Consider the following 23335-nt stretch of genomic DNA (forward strand, 5'->3'; position numbering starts at 1 on the left):
GATCTGAGGGGGACAGGACCCTATGTAGCCATCTACATGTCCCCTGTCTGCGTGGTGATCCGGATGCCCAGCTCACCCGCAGTAGCCCCACTTCCCTGTCTAAAGAGATCTTTCACACTTGCCTCTCTTGGTCCCGCAGCCAAGCTGAACCACTACAGCGGTGAGGACCCCCGGGAGGGCGAGGCGGCGGGGGGCGCGATGCCCGCGCCAGCCTTTGCCGAGCAAAAGGAGGGCTCATCGCTGGCGCAGGGCGTCCTGCGCGAGGTCGCCGCCATCCGCCGCTTCCTGGAGAAGCGCGAGGAGTTCCGTGATGTGGCCCGCGACTGGCTGCAAGTGGGCTACGTCTTGGACGTCCTGCTCTTCCGAGCCTACCTGGCGGCCGTGCTGGCCTACAGCGTCACGCTGGGCACCCTCTGGTCGGTCTGGCGGGACGCCTGAGCGGCACCCGCCCCTGGGGGTGGGCGAGGGAGACCTTGGCTGCCACCCCTCAGCCACGGGACCCACCTGCCCCTGCAGCCACCACCTTCCCAGCCGCACCGAGGAGAACGCACCAAACACCGGGCCCTGCCCGCGCCTCGCACCGGGCAGGACCCGCCGTGCACCGGCACCCCCGCCCTCCCCAGAGCGCCCCCCGCCCGGCGCGCCCGCGGCCGCCGCTTCAGCACCGCGGACAGCGGCCCCGGCGCCCGGGGGTCCCCGCCGCACCAGGGGGTCCCCGCTCAACCGGGGGGTCTCTGCCACCCCTAGGGGTCCCTGATGCACCAGGTGGGGTCCCTGCCATCCCTGGGGGTCCCCGCTGCCCACCCGGGAGTCCCCACCACACTGAGGGGTCCCTGCTGAACCGGGCGGTCCCTGCTGCCCACCCGGGGCTCCTGCTGCCCAGTGCCAGCCAACAGCAAATGCTCGGTGGGCAGGTGGTGCCACAAGATCCGTGGGGTCACCAAGTGCCACCACGGTTGCGGTTGAACACCCTGGTCCCCCCTGTCAGGGGCACGAAGCTGTGAGGAGACTGGGGGACCTCCGGCTGCCCTCAAGAGCAGAGGGTCGAGCTCAAACTGCAGGGCCTGCTCCCATTTCAGACCTGGGGGCGGTGGGGGGGCTGTGATGAGAAACACAAACAGTGCTTTTGGGGGGCTGCCCAGTCCCGCTGTGCTTGCCTTACACCCTGGGAAGGTTCCACTCACTCATCACGTACCTGAGCAACCAGGGCGGGTACCGTCCCCGAAAGCGCTGGGGATGCCAGGAGGGACCGTCCTGTGCTCTAGGAGCATCTCTGGTGCCATCGGGCTGTGGGTGGTGGGGTGACAGTGCTCAGCTCTCCTGTGTCTGCCCCCAAGCCCACCGGCCCCAGACCAAGGGCCCCGCTTAGTGTCCCAGAGCCGTCACCTGCAGGAAAACTCCCCGCTGAATGACAGGGGGTTGGGGACGGTGCAGGGGGCTCCTGCCAGCGCCGGCCCGTGCTAACACGCTGATGGTTGGTAAGTGGCTGCCTATTGATGAGGTGTCCAGTTAAAGAGTTCGCGAGACACTAAATCAGCCCATTGATCCTGCCGAGATCGATGGTGCTACAGACCTGATCGCTGCAGCGGGCAATTAACACCCTCTGGAATGAGCCGCCTTCATGTAACATCAAACGCTCCAACAGACAAATCCAATGGGCCCATTGACCCGGGGGCGCGGTGCCGCCCGGCCCATGCGCCCGCTGGGGGGACAGGGCAGTGAGACCCCTGTACCAGCCTTGCCGTCCCCCTCCCGCCGCAGGGACCCGCTGCCCCTCAGGGCGCACCGCGGGACGCTCACCTGTGCTGCCACGTCCCTGGGACCACGTGGGCGCTCATCTCCGTCCTTCCCTGTGCTAGGACACCGTCCCGCGCCCAACCCCGTGCCCAACCCCGTGCCCAACCCCGCGCCCTCGCACGGCTCCACGGTCTTTTCCCCAGGACGAGGAGGCCGCCTGTGCCCGAAGAAGGACCCAAGGTCTCCCTTTGCCCTCTTGCTGCTTTGGGAAGCGCTGCATGCGGGGCAGAGTTGCGGGCATCTCTCCGAGAGGAGCCTGGATTTTCCTCTTTAAAAAAAAGATAAAAAAAATCAATAAATCTGAATCTAATCTACTAATAAAGGTTTAATGAGGACATAATGTTGATGGAACAGAACATTGTTGCGGCATAATCGCTCCCAGCTGCTGCGCGAGTGTGCAGACAAAGGCCTGGTCCTACCCCCGCTTCTCCGGGATGGTGACAACGCTCTGCGCCCGGCCCAGCGCCGGAGAAGGGGCTCGTGTGCCCCCCCGCCCAGGTTCCGCGCAGGACCTCTGCCCGCTCTCCCTGCACCAAAGGGCCGCTTGCCCGGCGCGCCCGGCACAGGCCGTCCCTCCCAAAACCAAAGTGACGCTTTGTGTCCAACCTTGACGTAATTAACGTCTCAGCTCACCGTGACGCCTGGGTGGGCGGGGGGTCCCACCGCGGCACCCAGCCGGCCCCGCCGCGCGTGGCTGCGGCACCGAGGGAGCGCAGGCGCTGCCGCTAATGTAGTCAGTAAATAAATAAAGGAGGGCTTAAGCTTAGTGTACAGCAATCAGCCGGGAACTACGGGATAATTACCGCGGCGGGGGGCCCGGCGGCTCCGCAGGCAGGTTTAAATGAACGAGCTCGCTGCCATTGAGGCGAAGTCGCTCCCCGGGGAGCCGCGAAGGCAGCGCCGCGGGACGGGACGGGACGGAGCGTCGCTCGGGATGGGGATCGCGCCCCACCATGGGTACGGCGGCGCCCCCGGGGCTCCCCCCACCCACCGGGGCTGCGTCAGGGACGGGACCCCCCAGTACAGCCCCAGGGGGCCGTGTGGCACCCCCAAACTCACCGCCGGGACCCCCCGCGCCGCTGGCTGCATCCTCCTCCTCCTCCTCCTCCTCCCGGCGGGCACAGCAACAGGAGACGGCAGGCCGAGACAACGGAATTAACTTTATTGGTTGTATTCTGTTTGCTAACTGCAGATCCAAGGTATACAACTGAACATTGCTATTTTCCTTATGAGACTTATAAATAAAAATACAAAAAATGTTCACTACAAAAAAATCTACCGTTAGTAGGATGTAAAAAATATTCTCTTTGCTATAGAAGGCACGAACTTCACTCAGTGACACATGGAGAGAAAAAAACCTGCAGCAGTATATTCTTCTTTGCTTTTTTTTGTCTTTTTCTTTTTTCCTCTGTCAGAAACACTGAAGTCTTACAAGGAAATGCATCTGAATCTACACAGGACGAAGGCAGATGCGGAGCTGCGACTAGAGACACCACCACTGTTGCGTTTGGGTTTTTTTTGTCTTTTTCTTTTATTTTTCAGGAAACTTTTAGCTAAGGGCGTCTGTGGCAACAGGACAGAGAGGACTCGCAAGCAGAACCGCACGGGAGCGAACGGCGAGGGGGACGTCGTACAAAAAATAGGAGCCCATAGATGCTCTGAGAAAACCGAGGGGGAACGGGGCACCTTCTGCGCTCGGAGGTGCTGAGGTAGACGGAACGAGGACAGCGACGGACCCGAACCACGAGCGGCAGCACAGAGCGGGGACGGCACGACACAAGCTGGGGGGCCCGGGGCCGCGGGGGCCGCGGGCGCTTGGTCCTCACGGCTACGACACAGACACATCCCTACGCGGGGGCTGGGGCGGCGGGGGCTGCGCCGCGGCCAACGGCAGCGCCCAGTGCCGGGGGCACCGGGGCACAGCAGGACGGGAGGGGACGGTAAAGCAAAACAGCCACATGAGCTCGGCCGCGCGCCGCGAACGCGCCGGAAACCGCAGCAACTTCCCGTGTGAAACAACCCTTCTTTCTTTTTCTTTTTTTCCAAATATATTTTCCCCTTTTTTTTTGTTTTTTTCTCTTTTTCCTTAGGCACAACCATTAACGAGCCGTTCTCCGCGGTCACACCCGGACCGCGCGCCAGCCGCGTCCCCCGCGCAGCCGCGAAGGCCCCGCACCGGGCCGCGGGGACGAGGACGCTGCGCCCGCATCCCTGCTCGGCGCCGGGACAGGGGGACGTGGACCCCGAGGGGCTCCGCATCCCTGCAAACCGCACCCGGCCCCGCCCCTGCCGCGGCTCTTCCCCTTCACCCAAATGCAGCAAAACGACCAAAAAAACCCCAAAAAACCTGTGGGCGCAAGCGCAGCATGGGATGGGACGGGGGACGGGACGGGGGGACTGGACGGGGGGACTGGACGGGGGATGGGACGCGCAGAGCCAAGCAGAAACACAACAAAAACCAACACAAGAGGTAGCTCAGAACCGACACCCCCAGCCCCACCGGGCCGGGCAAAAAATACCAGTTTTGGTACGGATAATGCACAGCGGGGCCGGCAGGGAGGGCACAGCGCACCCCCAGCGCCGGGCACGCCCGGCCACGCCGCCCCGACCCCCAAATCAATAAAAGCTCATGAGGTCACAAAAAACGAGGTAATTTCAAGTAAAATGTGCTAAACGCGGAAATATTCCAAAAGAAAGTTAAAAACAAAACAAAACAAAACAAAAAGCAAATAAGACGCGGCGAGCGCAGCCGCCGGCCCTCCCTGGCGGCTCCCGGGCAAAACACCGCGCGGCACCGGCCCAGCGCCCCAAAGGAGCGGAAAACGGGCAGAAAAAGGGCACCCTCTGGCTCGAGCGATGCCGCGCACCCACAGCCCCACACCGGCACTGCCGCGCATCACCAAATTGGCCGCATCCCCCCGGCAGGGTGGGAAATGCATAGAGAGGGATTTGGGTGGGGAGGGGGCAGCTCCGGGAGCCCCTCGTGCCCGCCCTGACCCAGCAGCACCGTGGGTCCCTCCCCAAACCCCCAGGATGCTCTCACCAAAGCACTTACGGCCGATGCCTGAGCCATCCCACCCATGACACCACAGCCTGGAGAGCAGGAGCCCCTTGGGGAGCCGCCCCCCTCCTGGGCCCGGGTCCAGCTGCACCAGGGGACACCAGGAACTGAAGCCTTCCCGCCGCACCGGCCACACGCACGCTTTGGGGGAAGCGCCTTGTTCCCATGCGGTGCTGCCGGCAGTGCCGGCGCCCGGTGCTGGTGACGGAGGAGCAGATCGGGCAGTGAATTCCCCGGGGGTGCGAGGGGCGAGAGCCGCCCCGCGGCGAGGGAGCAGCGGCACAGCGCAGCCGGGGAGGGGAGCGGACGGGCTGGGGAAGGGGCCAGCGTGTCCCCCTCCCAGCGAGAAGCAACGGATGGGAACCGAGAAGAGCGGCGGGTGCGGTGGTGGATTTCTGCCCAGTCCGCGGCGCCGCCGGCCTCAGACGTAGCAGAGGTACAGATAGGTCTTCTCTATCCGCCAGTCGGTGGGGATCTCCTCCGGCTTGTGGCCCTTCATGTGCTTCTGCATGGCCGAGAGGCTGGGGCAGTACTCCAGGCAGATGGTGCACTGGTACGGGGACGCGCCGTTGTGCGTGCGCAGGTGCTTGATCATGGCCGAGTAGTCCCGGGAGCGCTGGTGGCACAGCTTGCACTCAAAGGGCTTCTCGCCTGTGGAGACAGGGCTGGAATCAACTGCCTGGCATCGACGCTGCCGCGCGGGTGCAGCCAATAACCCAGTAACGAACAGCAGAACCCATCGGGCTACTGATCCCCTATTTACAGGAGCGATGCGCCGATGAATCGTTATCCCTGGCTGCCCTGCTCCCCACCACCGATATCACCGGCCCCACCACAGCCCCGGCACCCACCTGTGTGCACCCGGTAGTGGGTCTCCAGCTGGTGCTTGAGGCTGAACTTCTTGCCGCAGCCGTTGCACTCGTAGGGCTTCTCGCCGGTGTGGATGCGCTTGTGGCCCTTCAGCGTGCTCTCATCGCGGAAGCAGCTGCCGCAGAACTCGCACTCGTAGGGGTGGTCGCCTGCCGGCACACGCGGGTGTCAGAGCCGCCGCACCGCGCCCCCCAGCCCCATTGACCCCCCACCCCGGGGACGGGGCATCCGGCCCCCCGGTGCAGCACGGCGGTCCCCGCGCCCCCGGGATGCTCGTGTCCACGGCAGCGCGGGGACCGAGGGCACCGCCACCCTCCCGGCCCCCACCGCCCATTGCCAGGGTTACTGCCGGCATCGCCGGCGCAGACCCGGCCCCGGGCACCTCCCGCGCTCCAGGCCGGGCGGCTGATAAATGAATTCTGGTTCGGCACCGAAGGCGGAATGATTTGAAGGAAAGGTGAGGGCTCCAGCTACTTATTTATTACAGCTGCGAAGGCAAGGACAATAAAGATAGATTGATCGTCCGAGACTTTGTTCATGAATATTTAAATATTACTGATTTGTCTTGTCACTGTAATTACAATTTCTCTGTGCCGCATATCCTACAAGCACAGTTTATGGTAAAGAATGGCCAACTGTATTTCACTTGTCCTGCTGCAGATGTGCGGAGCTGCCAAGCGTGTAATGTTCCCCGCATTTCATACATTTGCTTCAGCTGTGAAGGCTTAAGTCATCCACAATGACCTACGTTTTTTCATTATCCCCATGTCAAACTGCACTCGTGCCTGGGCATAAATTGTCCTTCTCGTTATATACTCACATGCCTGTGCTTTCGCTTCCTCTTTAAAATGATATTTTACTTTCTGGCCGTGTGCCGCGGCCCCTCGCCCCCTCCCGCGGCTGCTGCCGGCGCACCGGAGCGGGAGGAGGAGGAGGAGGAGGAGGAGGAGGAGGAGGAGGATGCTCGGGCGCGTTTCGGACCCTCCTCCGAAGGCGGCAGGCGGTGCCTGTGGGCAGCTGCATTTCGCCTCCCCATGCCCAATTCCAAATTATTGCCTTGGCTTTCAATCCTGTAGTCAAAGCTTTTGCAGCCGGAGGCAGACAGCTTTACGTGCGCTCCATTTTTAGGAGAATCCACGTAAATGGGAGCCGGGGCCCCCAGAATGTTCTGGGAAGAGCATGAGCATCCCACCCCCATGCGGGCTGAAACCATCCAGCACCACAGACCCCCGAAGCACCGGCCGTCTGGAGCTGTGCCAGCCAGGAGCTGCTGAAGCCGCAGAGGTTGGGGTGGGACACGCGGGGCCCGACCCGCAGCCCAGGTCACCGGATTACCGGCCAGGAATAGCCCCGGCACTCAGCGTTAACGCGCTTATCGCCAGCGCACGGTGCCCGTCCCCCGCGCCGGGACCCCAGCGCCACGTGTGGGTCTGGCAGCTGCCAGAGGGACCCTCGGGGGTGTCACCTGCACGGCCACAGCGGCCACCTCAATGTCCCCTGCAAGGCCACGTGCGTGCACAATGCTTATCGGGGAGAGGAGTGTCCCGACCTGGCACACGTTTTTCTCCACCGGCAATAAAAGCAGAGGGTTTGCAGCCAGACCTGCGCCACGGGGCTCCCCACGGTCCCTGTGGGGATGGCATGGCCAGGACCTGTCTCCTGTCCCGCCTGGGGACCTGCTGGGGAGCAGCTGAGGACACGGGTGCTCTGAGGACACGGCCAAGCCCCGCTGTCCCCCGGCTCCCCCGGCACCCAGCCCGGCACCGCGGCTCCACGCAGCGCAGGTCGCCCTAATCCCATTAGGGCCGAGCCCCGGCTGATTATGTGCATCTCCTGCCCTGCGCCCGGTGTCATCGTGCAGCCCCTAAGGAGGTCACACGGCACCTTAGACCAGATCAGCTCATTACACGCAGCTTTGGGTTTTTTTTTCCATTTCATCTTTTAAATCCAACCAACCTCAGCTGCAGCTGCTTTTGAGATAATTTCACCTTCCTTTTCCCACTCTTTTCTTTAGGAAGGCGGCAGGAGCACCCCAGCCACCCGCCCCGCGCCCGGCGCCGTACCTGTGTGGGAGCGGAGGTGCCTCTTGAGCGCGGTGTGGCTGGGGAAGGTGCGGTTGCACTCGCTGCAGATGTAGCTGCGCACCCCGGCGTGCACCTCCATGTGCTGCTGCAGGGCGCTCTGCGTCTGGAACCGCTTCCCGCACAGCAGGCAGAACACCGCCATGTCCGTCCCTGCGCCGGGAGAGACACGGTCAGGCACCGCCCGGGGCCCCCGTCCCACCGGCCGCGCGGGGGTCCCTGCGCCCACCCGGCACCGGGGGTGCTCCTGTGGCACCGGGGCTGCTCCTGTGGCACCGGGGACGCGCCGGCCACGGGCTCGGGGTGCCCCCGGTCCCAGCAGCAGGACGTCAGCCTCCTTGATCCTGCCGTGGCAGCCCCAGCAGAGGAAGGCCGGAGGACGGCAGGGGGGCTCTACAGCATTGGTGGCACCTGGCAGCCCCCACCCCAACGCACGGCAGCTGTGGGGCTGTCAGCCCATCCCAGGCACCTGCCAGCACTGCCGCGCTCAGCCCTTGCCATGCACGAAGAGAGGGAACCCAAAAATCACCCCACAAAGCCACGCTGAGCATGAATCCATCTGCACCAACACACCAGCAAAAGCAGGAAAAAACCCCGAGCCCGGATACCGATACAGCGTCAACATGAATATCAGAGCTTTGCGTTATTAAACAGTTTGTTTTCGTTTATGCACAACTGATTGTTCAGAACCTGTGAGTCAATGCAAATTGTATTACGCAGGGAGATTAAGCAAATAAATGCTCGCTTTTTGGAGACATTAAAATGTGAGGACTATGGAAATAAAATTATCTAGAAAATCGTATTAGCAATTCATTAGCAGCAGCAAGATGTTCAAGGAAACCACCAGGTCTGCGCTGCTTTAGGGCAGGGGGGGCTGCTAAATCTGGCCCCGGCAGCGTCCCCCCGGCCTGGCGACACCTGGGTGACACGGCGCTGTCACCCGCCCCGGCGCGGCACAGCCAGCTCTGCCCTGCGGCACCAGGGATGATGGAGGATGCGCGGTCCCAGCCCTGGCGAGGGCCGCACCGCGCTGCACAGAAACGCTCTGAAACCTGCAAAACCCCAGTGAAACGGGAATAAAAGCAGCCAGAGCGGCAGCTCCACGTGGAGCTGCGTTCCTCCCTGCGCAGGGATTTACCGGGGGCGGGCGCACCCCCACGCAGCTGCGGACAAAACGCTCCTGGACAAAAAAAAAGAAAATAAAAAACTCCTAAAAAGAAGCAGGCACCCCGAACGGGCCGCGCGGAGCAAATCCCGAGAGGTATGTGGCCCCGCGGCCCTCGGCGGCCCCGGCGCTGACAGCAGGACGGGTCAAAGGTCCGCGGGGCTGAGCCCCGGTGCCGCGGCCAGCTGCGGAGCGGGGGCCCCGGCCCGCGGGATGCCGGCCCCGATAAATCTGCCGCCAGCAGCCCCCGCTGGGGCCGGGGACAATGGGCTCCCGCGGGGGCGGAGGGCAGGACAATGCCGCCGGCCCGGCGCGCGGGGCCGTAACAAATCCTCCCTGGCACCGCAGGGCCCTCATTTGTGAAACTAATTGGCCCCCGCTTGAAAAAGAAAAAAAACGGGCCAGCTCCGTCAGCCGCAGCGATGGGGACGAGCCCGCGGTGCCGGGATGGCGCTGGTCCCCGGCACTGAGCATCCCCATGCGCTGCTTGCCAGGGCCTGCCAAAGGCATTTTCTTTTGTATGTTTTCAGGTAATACGTTAGCAGATCAACAGACACCCCAAATGGGGAGGCCAACGCGCACCCCCACACCCGCAGAGGCTTCTGCCTCCAATCGCCCGCCAAGAGCATCCACAGGGGCGACGGCCGACGCCAGCCCGGCGAGGAGGATGCAGGAGATGGTCCCACACCCCGGCCCCGCCGTGGGACACGAGCATCGAGCGCATCCCCGAGTCCCCCGAGCGCATCCCTGAGCCCCCCGAGCGCATCCCTGAGCCCCCCGAGCGCATCCCCGTTCTCCCACCCCGAGCTGCCCCTCGGCCATCGGAAGAAAAATCAGCCCTGCTACAGAAACGCTGCCGCCCCAAACTGGCAAGAGACAAATTTATTCATTTCCCTGACATTTTAATGGTTTCTCCCCTTTTTTTGCAGGAAGATGATTACAAATTAAGCAGCATTTAAATGCTTTTTACTGTCAACAATTAAAAGGGGTGAAGGCGGGCGAGCAATTCATTCCCCGGGAAACGCGGCGGCTCTCGGCGGGCGCCGCCGGCCCTTCCCTCTACTGTACGCTGCACAATGGCCCCGAGCGCACCATTAATTTTGCAGGACGTTCAAAAGCAAATTAAAATATAAAAAGCCCTCGGGCACAAAGATAGATACCGAGGGAGGGGGCAGCGTAGGTCAAGCTTGCGGAATTAAAGTCTTAGCAACCGGGGAGGTTTAAGCGCAGCCCCGGCTGTGTCGGCCCCCCAGGCCCGGTTTGGCGTGGCTCTGCCGGACCCGGCACCGTTTGCTGGCAGCCGTGAGCCGTTCCCGGGCAGCTCCGGGCTGGGTCTGGATGCTGCTTGCTCGGGAGGCAGCTCTCGCTAGCAGGTGGTCTGACAGCTGGGTGCAGGGAGGAAGCTCGTTCCAGGGTGAACCAACCCCGTGGCGCCGCCCGGAGATGTGCAGCCCAGCTCGCGCCCAAAGCACCGCGGTGGCCGGGGGTGCGGGGAGCGACGCGATGCGACACGCAACATCGGGGGCTTTTCTGCCCCCTCCACGGTGGTGAGGGATGCAGCGGGCAAGGGATGCAGCGGGTGAGGGATGCAGCGGGCGAGGGATGCAGCGGGCGAGGGATGCAGCGGGCAAGGGATGCAGCGGGCAAGGGATGCTGCGGGTGAGGGATGCAGCGGGTGAGGGATGCAGCGGGTGAGGGATGCTGCGGGTGAGGGATGCTGCGGGCGAGGGATGCTGCGGGCAAGGGATGCTGCGGGTGAGGGATGCAGCGGGTGAGGGATGCAGCGGGTGAGGGATGCAGCGGGTGAGGGATGCTGCGGGCGAGGGATGCAGCGGGTGAGGGATGCTGCGGGCAAGGGATGCTGCGGGCGAGGGATGCTGCGGGTGAGGGATGCAGCGGGTGAGGGATGCAGCGGGTGAGGGATGCTGCGGGTGAGGGATGCAGCGGGTGAGGGATGCAGCGGGTGAGGGATGCTGCGGGTGAGGGATGCAGCGGGTGAGGGATGCAGCAGGTGAAGGATGCTGCGGGTGAGGGATGCAGCGGGTGAGGGATGCAGCGGGTGAGGGATGCAGCGGGTGAGGGATGCTGCGGGTGAGGGATGCAGCGGGTGAGGGATGCAGCGGGTGAAGGATGCTGCGGGTGAGGGATGCTGCGGGTGAGGGATGCTGCGGGTGAGGGATGCAGCGGGTGAGGGATGCAGCGGGTGAGGGATGCAGCGGGTGAGGGATGCAGCGGGTGAGGGATGCGGCAGGCACCCTGGCACCGAGTGCGGCGCCACATCCCGCCCGTGGCCTCCGTGAGAGGAAGAATGAACCCCGAAAACGTGCGTGGCGAGCAGCGGAGCCACCGTGGGTCCCCCCGCGCTGGGAGGGCTTCAGCCCGGTTTAGGATGCGGGAGGTGTGCCGGCGGGAGAAAGGCGACACGTCCCCTTTAAAAGGAAATATAATTTACAGTGTGCAGCCAGGCGGCCCATAGTTTCAATCTCGTTTACTATAGAGAAAACTCTGCTAGCTGTTCTCTATCCCACAAATCCGATTTAATCAGACAAGCCAGCCAGCGTGGCTTGAAGTAAAAACGGATAATTAGTAAACAGAGAGCTACTTCAGTGCTTCATTGGCATTCGAGCCGGGCTAGTGTGTCGCATTTAAAATGCAGTCTGATGAAGTTTACAAAATCAAACCATTTGTTACTCCTATTGAAGAGGCTTCAGGCCACTTGCAATTAAATTGGAATTAGTGCTCAGAATGAGATACAGCAAATTCATACTAAAAAGGGATCTGACTTTCAGACATTTGACTTCAAGTTTTCCCCCCGTGCGCGTGCACACGCGCTGGGTGATCCCACCGGCCCCACGGCAGCACCGCGACGCCGGCGCGTGGAGGGGACCGGGGACGCTCCGGCAGCCGGGGGCCGCGGGGCACCCCTCACACCCACCGTGACACCCCAAACCCGGCACCTGTGTCCTGCAAATCTGGGACCTCCAGCGAGACTCGCTCCTCCTTTCATCTCCACATTGGCCGTCATCTCCTACGTGCCAAACCGCGTGCCGCCGGCTGGGTGGGACGGTGGCACCCGTCACCGTGCCGGCTGCGGGGCTGGAGCCCGACAGCCCCCACAACCGTCGTGGTGCAGCAGAGACCGGCGAAACCCCCCCGGCGGATACACACGTGAGATGTGCGCGTTTTGTGCCAGAGTCACCAAATCACGCTGGTTTCCAAGGCGGCATCTGTGCTAATTAACTGCTTTATGGAAGGCAACCTGTCCCCAAGAGGGCATTTGTTTGACTGTTATTATTATTTACGTGGAGATGGCGCAGCTTTATTCCCAACTTTAACCTAGTATGTAAAATTAATTCCTAAAAAGCAGCCACGCCGCCCGCTCTCCTGCGGCTGTTTTCCTGCGGGGGGGGGACGCACCGCGCGCCTCTTTACCAGCGCCTGGAAAAGCTCAGGTGTTTCACAGCAGATCACGCAACATCCACCTGGCAAGCACCGGGGATTGAAAAACCCACCCCAAAGCTAAATCCTCCGTTTTTCACCCCGCAGCGACGCGACGCCCTGCCCGCCACAGCCCCGCGCGCCCCGGCCCGCGATGCGCGCGACGGTGCTCGGGATGCGGGAGCTCACGATGCGGGAGCTCAGGATGCGGGAGCTCGGGATGTGGGTGCTCAGGATGCAGGAACTCGGCATGCGGGAGCTCGGGATGCCGGAGCTCAGGATGCAGGAACTCGGCATGCGGGAGCTCGGGATGCCGGAGCTCAGGATGTGGGTGCTCACAGCACCCCCGCCAGGGCCGCTTTATTCTGGGGCCATCTGGAGGACGGGGACACCGCGGCCCGGGATGGGCACATCCCCTCCCGCCTCCTTTCGGGGGCCCTGCGGTCCCCCCGCGGCATCTCCCCCTTCCCACCGCCTGCACCTCCATCACCGCCACCACCAGCACCGCCGCCTCCCCCCACTGCGCCTTTCTGCGACTGCTCAGGCGAGAACGGTTCCGAGGGAGCGCGAGCGGGGAGGGAAGGAGCCCGGCGACTATTAGCGGCGGCGGCTTTATGGCAACAGGCGCACAACTCATTCGTTTCATGTTTCGCGGAATATAAAAGCGCCGAAACATTTTAATTTTAAATTCTTATCATTGAATTTACTGCTTTTCTCTCGCAATGATTTGTGTTGCTTTTTAATTTTTACAGTCTCTACAGAAGCCAGATGCTACCGCCTAGGGCCAAAATAATAAAAACCCGCCGCAGTCGCGAGTTACAGAACAAAAAGGAAACGCGCGGCTGACAGAAGTTAATATCTCAATTTAACAGTGCTGCTCCGCTAATGATCCTTTGATATGTGTTTATTTAGAAAGGTCTGATCTTGACCTTGAAAGCAAACTAAACCGCAAAGTCTTTATGAAGGGAGAGAAAGGCTTTATTTATAGACGGGCTTTGCGTCAATCAGGGCGGCAGCCGGACCCGCGCGGGCCAATGGCGCCCGGCAGCGCCAAACGGGGCGGCCGGCGCCTGATCCCAATGCCTTTCTATGGCACCATCTACCAAAATGCATGAATATATACTAAAAATGTTCAGATGGCCCAAAATGCAGCACATCGACACAGCCAGCCTCCCCTTTCAGCAACGAACGGGCAAAGATCCCCAGATCCCTGCAGGGCCGGACGGCAGAGCTGCCCCCTCTCCCAGCAAAACGAGCGTGGCTTGACCAAAGTGCCTTAATGCAGTATCTGGGTATCTTTGTGCAGCACCTCCCCTCGGTGCCGCCTTCCCCGAGCCTGTCCCAGCGCCCTCCATCCTGCAGAACCTGGACCCATCCGGGGTCCATCCTGCAGAACCCCAGATCCAACCTAGGTCCATCCTGCAGAACTCAGATCCATCCCGGGTCCATCCTGCAGAACCCAGGTCCATCCTGGGTCCACCCTGCAGAACGCCAGGCCCATCCCAGGTCCATCCCGGGTCCATCCCTGCCCTTCCCAAGGACAAGCAGAGGCCAAGTGCAGTGGTGTTTCCGGCCACCGCATCCGCAGTGAAGCTGTCAGCCACTCGCTTACTCGTCACCACAACGGCGTCCCCGAGTTCCTCTTCCCAATCAGAATTTGGAGTGAAACCAGCTGAAAAAATAATTTGACTTTCTGTTGAAAACCTGACATATTTTTTCCCATAGCTTTCGCAGTGATGGTTAAGCCAACGTGTTAGAAACTGCTCCATCGTTAAACACAGAGTTTGAGCAAGAAGATGAAGCGCTCACCAGCGTTTCTGGTCCACCAAGAGCCACCTCCCATGTCTTTTTCCCCAAACAGCCTCCCCCACGAGCGTTTTCCTACCGACACACGGTGAGCGCAGGCCTCCCCCGCCAGGGGGTTCTAGGGGGCAGCAGACAATGTCCCTGGCCGGCTGCACCATGTCCTGCCCTCCTACAGGGCTGCGGCATCCCACCCCATGGGAGCCCACCGTCACCATCACGACCACCACCATCAGCAGCATCGCCACCGTCGTCATCACCACTGCCACTGTCATCATCACCACCGCCATTGTCATCGTGATCACCGCCATCACCATCACCACGGCCATCACCATCATCTTCACTGCCATCGTCAGCATCATTGTCATCACACCATCGTCATCTTCACCATCGTCATTGCCATCACTGCCGCCATCGTCCCGCCCGGCACAGCGCGGCGCCCACCCATCGCCCGCCTGCTCCGGGTTTCACCGGGCAGGCTGGCACGGCTCTGCCACCCCCGGGGACACCGGGGAGCCCCAATCGCATCCCATGGCCCTTGGGGGGCGATGGGCCACCCCGCCGAGCACGGCCAGCGCAGCCACCGGCTGCCGCGGGGCACAAAGCCGGATTCCCGGCGACCGCTTATTATTCCTGCACCCCTGTCATTAAAAAACTAAAAGAGAGAAGATGAAAAGGCCTCTCGGCAAACCCCGGGAGACGCGAACGGTACCGAGCGCCTCTCCCCGGTTTTGTGGGGGTTTTGTAAAGCGGGGAAACGCAGATCCCAGGGGACAAAAGTAACTGCTAAGGTAAGTTAAACCTTGTCCAGATGAACTTTCCTGCTACTTTTAATTAAAAGTTCTTTGGAATTAAAAAGGACACTATTCAGGAAAGGCTGAAAAAAAAAATTCATTGACACCAGCCCGCCCCCCTCCCCTTTTTCCCAAGGAAAAGAAAAAGCTGTTTTTGTGTGTCTGCTCACCCAGCCCGCACTGTACAAAAGGAAGCGGATTTGCAGCAAGACACATGAGATGACCCCCTGACCCCGAGCCGCTGAAAAGTCCTCAATGGCATAAATACCAGATAATCAATCACATACCAGGAGGGCCGGTCCCCCTGCCCTCGGCCCCGCCGCCGGGTTTATGAGCGATGCACTGTAAACGGACACCGGCCCGGGCGGGAGGCCCCTCGGCATTCCTGGCCGGCCCGGCACCCTCCGCCCGTTCTGCCCACGTTCCACCCGCTTTACCGGGCGACCCGGCCGCCCCGAGAGCCGAACCGCCAGCGCAGGGACGAGCGGCATCTCGAGCGTCCTCTGGCACAAACCGCGCAGCAACCGGCCCAGCTGACACAAGTCTCGGCTCTTTTGGGGGCACCGCTCGCTTTTGGGAGCCTCGTGGGGCTTCAGCAGCGATGGTCCAACACCAATTCCCTTACGGGGGCTCTGACCGGCGCACACGCTCAAGGGAACAGTTTGGTTTTCCTTCAGCAGAGGGGGCGGGCAGGTCCCCGTGCTGCGGGGGCAGAATGGACGTGAAAGATTTTGAGGGAGGGGGGAAATAATTGCTGAGACACTGCACCGGTTCGGTTAAACGGGGAGCCACTCGGCAACTAAATTTGATAATGCTTTTGTCCGCAGGTCAGAGGTTAAATATGTTCACACTAATCCCCTTCATCTAGAATTAAAGGACAAGAAAGATTTCTCCGTAGCTTAGCGCGAGGGCTTTTCTCATCGCGCTCTAAATAGTATTTGCACAGGAAAATTACAGGCCGGCCATTGGCCGTGGTTTCGGCCGCGCCGCCCGGGCATCGCCCACGTTTCCATCTCCCAGCTCGTTTTGGGCGAATCCACCTGCTGGCGCGAAGCCCGGCCTGGTGGCAGTGCCGGCGCGGGGCGCCGGGAGGGCGCAGGAGCCGCGGCGGGGGCAGGAGATTCCCGGCCCCAGGAATGCGCCGGGACTCGGGTTTCAAGCGCTGTCACAGGACATTACGGTCAGACAAAGGGGCTCTGTGCTGCGCCCCCAGACCCGCCGCCCCGAGATCCCGCACGTGCGCGCCCTTCCCTCCGCTCGCACCCTTCTCCGTCCTCTTTGCAAAGAAACTCGGCCGCGAGGGTACTGAAAATCCTCAGTCTTTGCATGTGGGTGCACTCGGGTTGTGGTTTCGCCCTTCTGCGGCTCATCCTTTTCCTTTCATTCTGCCAGCCGGGGGCTGAAGCGAGCGAGTCCCGCTCCCTGCCGAGCTGCCAACATTAAGCACAGGGGATTTTTTCCAAGGTTCTGATAAACAAATGTACAGGTGACGCTGCACAAAAGATGCCGCACCCACGCACGGCACGTTTGGCTCCACATGCCTCTACCCAAAAATGTCACAGCAGCCACCCGAGCATCTTCACCATCGCCATTTCACATTTCCAGTCACATCCTCTACAGGAACCACGGTCCTGGTCCCTGAACCAAAGCCCGGCTCAGCCCCACACCCGCTGCTTTTCCATATCTGAGCATCCAAAAGCCAGGCTCACATCAACAGCAAACCTGCACGGCATCACCTGGGCATCACCGCACGGCATCGTCCGGGCATCACCATTGCCGTATGGCATCACCCGGGCATCACCGCACAGCATCGTCCGGGCATCACCATTGCCGTACGGCATCACCCGGGCATCACCGCAGGGCATTGCCTGCGCTCCCTCCGCCAGCCGGGGCCGCAGAACACAGCGAGCGCGGGAGGGATAATTACCTCTAAGCGCACTTAACACTGCAGCGCATTATCTCCAGCTATGAAGAAAACCGCGATCCGGCCGCATTTCCCCCCGACGCCCCATCGAGCCGCTCTGGGAAACCCCTCTGGAGTCCCATGAAACGGCCACAGAAAGTCTCGGGCGGCCCGGGAGGACGTTGGTTCGGTTCCGGTGCAGGGTTGAGAACCGCCCGGGGACGCCGGGGCTGGCGGTTCACGGCAATGCCACCACTGAGCACCCCGGCCGAGAGCCGGCACGGCCGCGGCTCGCAGCGCCACGCGGAGCGTTCTGCAAACTGAATTCTTGCTGCAACATAATTCACGGCCCCCATCACCAAACTCGCCCTATACATCTCACTTGCTGGAAATCCTTAATTTCCAACACCAAGACAAACAACCAGTGCAACGCGTGTCCGCGGTGTCACTTGTGGCTTTTAGGCAAACACTGTTTTGCGGCAGAGAAAGCAAAGCAAAAGGAAGACGATAAATATATAACGAAACGTGGTGAGAGGCCCACAAAGCCAGAGGGCGGCTGAGCGGGTGCAGGGTGACACGTCCCTGGGACCCCGCGCGGGGACGTCCCCGGTACCAGCCCCTCCCCGCTGGGCCCTGCACCCCGTTCTCTCCCTTTGTGCCTCCGCTTATGCCGCACGGCTGTTTTGAATCTCTAAAATAATGTGACAAGTTAATGATGGCACAATTATCTAAATGTTTAACAGACATGTTATCTAAGTGAATCGGATTGAGATTCCATCCCGCTGACAATAAACATCAATGGGAGAGCAGAAAGTGATAGGCAAATTATCGCCAACCCTGCAATTTCAATGCTATTAAATTTGGAGGAATAACAGCCCTGAGGCCTGTAAACTCTGAATAAAATAGACCCTTGTGTTTGGCCAACTATTAAATCAAAACGCTACCAACATCCCAGCAAAAGAAAGAAAAGGAAAAAAAGGGAGAAGGAAGATTTACAGCTTTTCAATTTTCTGTTACACGTTGCTTCTATTGACTCCTTTCTGCACCCCGGTGCTGTCACCAGCAGCAGGGGACGCGAGGGATGCGGGCGGGGACGCGGGTGGGGATGCGGGCGGGGATGCGGGCGGGGATGCGGGCGGGGACGCGGGTGGGGATGCGGGTGGGGATGCGGGTGGGGATGCGGGTGGGGATGTGGGCGGGGATGCGGGTGGGGATGCGGGCGGGGATGCGGGCGGGGATGCGGGTGGGGATGTGGGCAGGGACGCGGGTGGGGATGCGGGCAGGGACGCGGGTGGGGATGCGGGCGGGGATGCGGGCGGGGATGCGGGCGGGGATGCGGGTGGGGATGCGGGCGGGGATGCGAGGGATGCGGGCAGGGATGTGGGGAAGCGGGCGGGGATGTGAGGGAGGCGAGCAGGGATGCGGGGATGCGGGCAGGGATGCGGGCAGGGATGCGGGCGGGGATGCGGGCGGGGAGGGTGAAGGCTCCCGCGCATCCTCGCGGAGCAGGAGGGGTCACACCGACCCCACAAATCGAGAAGTGGATGACCCGCTGAAGTGAACACCATGTCGGCGCGCACCACGTGTGACCGTGGCAGCAGCGAGCCCGAGCTGAGCCGTTAATTGCCCTGGCAGCCGGGAGGGAACTCGAGCCGGGTCACCTCTGATATTAATAAGTTTGGCGGCAAGCCCGTGCCCTGTTAGCACCACCGGCAGCGGCCCGGCCCCTGGTGCTCGCTGCGGTACGCAGGCTGTTCTGCTTGGTGCATTTTGGTTTTCCTCTACATTTTGGGAGGAGGGTAAGGAATTCCCGGGCTCTGCCCCGGCGTGGCAGCGAGCTCGTGCTGCTGCACGATGAGCCAGGACAGCTGCTGCTTTTCCTGTGGCGGGGCCAGCGGGGACCCGAGAGGGCGGCTCGGTCCCCAGCACCGGGCTGGACGCAGCTCCGCGCTTGCACCCAGGAACCACCTTGTCTTTATTTAGTACTAGTTTTTCCCTCGCAGCACGGCGCGGGCGCTCGGCCGCGGGACACGGGCAGCTCTGGTGCAGCGCCGGGCTGCGCGGGGTCGTTTGGAGGAGCAGAGAGGGCACCGGAAAAAATGAGTGAGATAAAGGGTCCTCCCCTAAAGCCCCTGTTTTTGAGCAAAGCGGGGACATGTGGTCAGCCTGCACCACGGACACCCCGCTCAGCTCTTGATGCCGTCCTCGAAGGAATCTACCTGCCAAAAAAGGCTGTTTATCTGTCTGGAAGGCTGGAAGATCTTCTACCGGCTGACCTGCCGCCGAGGGCAAAGGGAGGACGCCCCACAACAAATCCTTTCTGGGAGATGCCGTTATTTGGGAAGGGGTTAATTATAGCACTGGCAGTGTGGGGGATGCTCCCTGTGCCAGGACTGGGCTCTGCCCCCCCCCCCGAGAGGAAGCAATTTATTTTGGCCGCCCCTCTCTGCTGTGTCACCCATGTTTACCGCCCCAGGGGCGATGACAAACCTGCTCGGGTTGGGTCACCACGTTCCTGTCGCCCTTTGAGCTCTGGCACAGCCCAGCCCCCGGTTCCAGCAACTGAAGGGGCTTTAATCCACGCAGGAGCCTCAAGGTCGGCAGCAAAACTCACCGAGCTGCCCTGCTCGGTGTCTGCGCGATGTTTTGGGGCGCGGGCGCTGGGAAACAGCTGCTCGACAGTGCCCGCTCCCCATGTCACCCCAGGGTCGGGGGCACCGCGGGGCCTGGGGTCCCACCCGCCCTGGGATGCCGATCGGACTCAGCCCCGGGAGCCTCTTCCTCCACCTCCAGCACACGCCGTTTTAACCCCCGATCTGCGCAGCCCGACCGTGCAGCGCTGCAGAAGGAGGGCAATTACTTCGGGATTTATGAGCTGGTGCTGGGCCAGCTCCCGGCTCGGGTGACGGCGACGCCGGAGCTATTCCCGCCGGTGACACAGCACTTTGCGCCGCCACCACTCCACAAACCCGCTGTGGCACGGCCAGCCCCGCGCCGGCCCAGCGCCCGGGCACACACGGCCTGTTTGTGGCATTTACCGGGGTTTTCAGTGCTGAAAGACGAGCTTGTGCTGGGCGACAGTGCTCCCAGTACAGCGCGGGGAGGAGCGGGCGCTTGGCCCCACTCCAGCCTGGGTTTTGGGACTTCAGAGGCTCCACCTGCCCAGCCCGGCTCCCCTGTGCCTGTGGCAAACCCTGCCCAGCAAGGTGGCTCTTGCGAGAGGCATAAAGAGCCCCTTGTGCTGCCCGCGCTGAGGGCTGGGAGCGGAGGAGCAGAAGCCAAGTGCCGAGAGCCGCTTGGAAAGGGCCGGTGTTTTGCTCGCAGAGGGAACAGATCACTGAGCGTTTGCTGCGCCACCATTTCCCACACGCATACGTTAATGCTGAGCAATAAATGCAACGGTGCACTCGAACCGGTGCCTCGTACCCGTGTTTGAGGGGAAGAGGAGCTGGGGCTGGTCCCTCCTGCACAGCTCAGGCGCCAAGACATGGGATTAACAGCCTGAGCTGCAGAGCCAGGGAAGGCTCAGCCACAGCAACCACTCTGGCTGAGTTGTTAAACCCACACGAGCACAGGGAAGGGGGGTTTTTGTGCACAGGAGGGTCCAGCTCTCCCCAAAGCCCCGTCCTTGGTCCTGGACCCCTGAGCATCCTTCCCTACGAGCGGCTGCACCGCGCGCCATCCAGCAGACGCCGGCACCGCACGCACTGTGTGGCAGCACGACGGAGCCCCCGAGCTCGGGCACAATGTAGCGACCCCCAAAAATGCTTTGAAAAATGGTACCCTGGGGAAGCTGCTCTTCAACCCGAAATGGTGGCCAAGTGCCAATGCGCTGGTCGAATTTTGGTGCATAGTGCTTGAGAAACCAAAGGGGACCCAAGATGCTCCTTCCACCAACGTCAGCTCAGCGAAACCAGAGCGGAGTAAGCCAGCAGCAAACACCGCACGCAAACTTCACCCCGAGTACAAAACCATCTCCAGCAAAGAGTTCAGCAGAAAACGCAGCCGACTTACCTGAACCGACCCAAAGGCCAGAACGGGACCTGTGCCGCCAGAGGCTGGAACTGCAAAGCGTTCATCTCTCCATCGGGCAAAAGGTTACAAAGGCAGCCTAAGTGTTAAACCTGCGCCTAAGCCAGGGACAGAAAGGGCCACGTACCAGTGTGCGTCTGCCTGTGCGTCTCCAGGGCGTCCTCCTTGGAGAACTGGGCGCCGCACTGATCGCAGACCAGGGCCTTGGCGCCCGCTGGGGAGAGAAACGGGACAGGGTTAGTGCAGGGACACCCAAACCGCCCCGGCGCCGCGATGGGGCTGCGCGCCGAATGGCCCCGCCACGGACCCAGCGCCTGGCTTCACCGCACCCGTCCCAGCACAGCGCGCGGCAAAGGGCTTCTCGACGGAATAAATTAATTGTTGTTTTCATCATTAAACATCAATGCGTTTAATTAGTGCTGTAACCGGGCTGACCGGCATTGGTTTCCTGCCCCTTCCTTCCCACCACCGGCACCCGAGGACGCACGTGGGCCGGAACGCGGCGGCCGAGCGAGGAGCTCGCGTCGAGGGGCGGGATGGGGGAGTTCTCAGAAAACCACTATCAGCGTGTACCGGGTGAGGAGAACACAGCAGCAGATAAGAACCTGCCAGATAACAGGACATCAGCGATACACGCGCATCCCAAGCCGCCCGCGGCCGGGGTGCAGGCGGCATCCCCCCCCGAGCACCCTGTCCTCAGCACCAGGGGACGCGGAGAGGGCTTCACCCAAAAGGTGACGGGGATGCATTAAAAAGAGGATTCCTTCGCCTTTAAATTGTCTGGGTAACGGCTGGCTCGCAGGCAGAAATATTTGGCAGCGGCGAAATTAAAAGTGATAAATTTTCTCGCCAAGCGCTGATCGATAATAGAGGTCTCATCTGTTAATCAATACGACAGTCTGCCTGTTTACTGTGCATATGTTGTTCTCCGCCGCCCTCGCCGTGATGTCAAGTTTGCATTCGAAACGAGCGGGTGTGCGGCCACGCGGCCGCTCGCCGGGGAGGGAAAGGGGCTGGGGGGGGCGGCCGAGCGGCCGCCGGGGCTGAAAATTCCTGGCGAGGGGAAAATAAACAGGGTGCTGGGCGGGAGGAGCCGGCGCTTACATAAGGAAGCACAGTGTGTACCAAAACACGGCCCCAAAAAAAGCCGGAGCTGTCAGAACAATGAGTACAGACGCGGGGCATTTTACAGCAGGCGCTGCCGTACAGTTTTATTTACAGTACCTCTTATCAGCGCGGGAACAGCACGCCGCCTGCCAGCTTCCAAAGGCCAGGACTCGGTGTTCTTTCCTCGAGTAGCTGTGTGTGCACTCCAGGCAGGGGAATTTTGTTCTGTTTTTTTTCTCTCATCAGCAAAACAAACCCTGGTCCAGCGCCAGGGCTCCTGCAACGTGCACGCGGAGCGGGGGAGGGCGGCGATCGCACATGTAAATAGTTCAAGGTTAATTTTACTATGTGAGTCACCGGGAAAAATGTCATCCAAGATCTGAGCTTATTATAACAGGGCTCAGAAAAACCAGCGCAGCTCGGTGTTTGTTATTAAAGGGAGCAGGGCACGCTGGAAAGCGGCGCATCCGCAGCCCGCGACGGGGCTCTCGGCTCCCTCTCGCTCTCTCTCCGTGCTTTAACCGACACCCCCGGACACGATCGGCCTCTCCGAACACACGCCCGAGCTTGGGGAGGGTATTTTTAGCGAAAGCTTTGCGTTGCCCGCAGTACACAGACACCTCGGGACCATCGCCCCGACGGCCGGGACTCCGCGTGCTGCCAAGGGGCGGCTGCGCTTCGGCGCGAGCCTCGCGGCTGGCACCGGCTCCCCCGCCGCACATTTATATCCGCGCGAGCAAATTTATAGCTCCTGCCTCGGAAAGGTCCCTGCGAGCGAGCAGATGAGGAGCCAACGTTTTTTCCATCCGGTGCTTTCTGCATAGTCACGGCCCCCCTGGCCCCCCCGCCGCAAGGTCAGCGCTGCCCCGGCGCAGCGCCGGAACGAGGGGCTCGGCTTATTCAATTCCCAAAAGCAAGGGCTCAGCCCCACACTGCGGGGTTTAAAGCAGCTCTTGGCAACGGGATGCCCCAAAGGGTGATGGCGAGCATCCCTGGTACTGTCCCTGGTACCATCCCCGCGAGCATCCCTGGTACTGTCCCTGGTACCATCCCCATGAGCATCCCTGGTACCATCCCCATGAGCATCCCTGGTACTGTCCCTGGTACCATCCCCATAAGCTCAGCTCTCTGGGCACAGGCAGGGCTGCCGGCTCCCTCCCCAAAGCCGGGCTCAGCTGGGCGGGTCTCAACACAGAGCTGGATGAGTTTTAGCTGCCCTCACCCCAACGGTACCTCCCAGCACCCATTCACTTTAATTACTTTATTGGGGACGAGAAGCCTCTC

The 23335-nt window shown here is 61.5% G+C and overlaps 2 protein-coding genes across 5 annotated transcripts in view; one reads left to right on the forward strand and one right to left on the reverse strand.

The window, feature by feature from the left end:
* Positions 1–2137, forward strand: part of HTR3A (5-hydroxytryptamine receptor 3A) — a 6200-nt gene extending 4063 nt beyond the window's left edge. Inside the window, exon 9 of the mRNA XM_065040106.1 lies at positions 140–2137. Within this exon, the coding sequence (XP_064896178.1) occupies positions 140–438 (299 nt within the window). The 3' untranslated portion in view covers positions 439–2137. The remainder of the gene's footprint in view (positions 1–139) is intronic.
* An 800-nt stretch (positions 2138–2937) lies between these two features.
* The window catches only part of ZBTB16 (zinc finger and BTB domain containing 16), a 46378-nt gene continuing 25980 nt past the window's right edge, over positions 2938–23335 (reverse strand). For 2 of the 4 annotated variants that reach the window (XM_065040094.1, XM_065040095.1), the window contains exons 4-7: positions 21072–21158; positions 7792–7962; positions 5710–5877; positions 2938–5509 (exon numbers count right to left, since the gene is read on the reverse strand). In XM_065040094.1, coding sequence (XP_064896166.1) covers positions 5280–5509; positions 5710–5877; positions 7792–7962; positions 21072–21158 — 656 coding nt within the window. In that variant the 3' untranslated portion in view covers positions 2938–5279. Of the gene's footprint in view, positions 5510–5709; positions 5878–7791; positions 7963–11356; positions 14085–21071; positions 21159–23335 lie in introns of those variants that run through there. The other 2 variants (XM_065040097.1, XM_065040096.1) reach the window with 2 other exon arrangements.

This window comes from Columba livia, chromosome 24, assembly GCF_036013475.1.
Source record: "Columba livia isolate bColLiv1 breed racing homer chromosome 24, bColLiv1.pat.W.v2, whole genome shotgun sequence".
NCBI classification, from domain to species: domain Eukaryota; kingdom Metazoa; phylum Chordata; class Aves; order Columbiformes; family Columbidae; genus Columba; species Columba livia.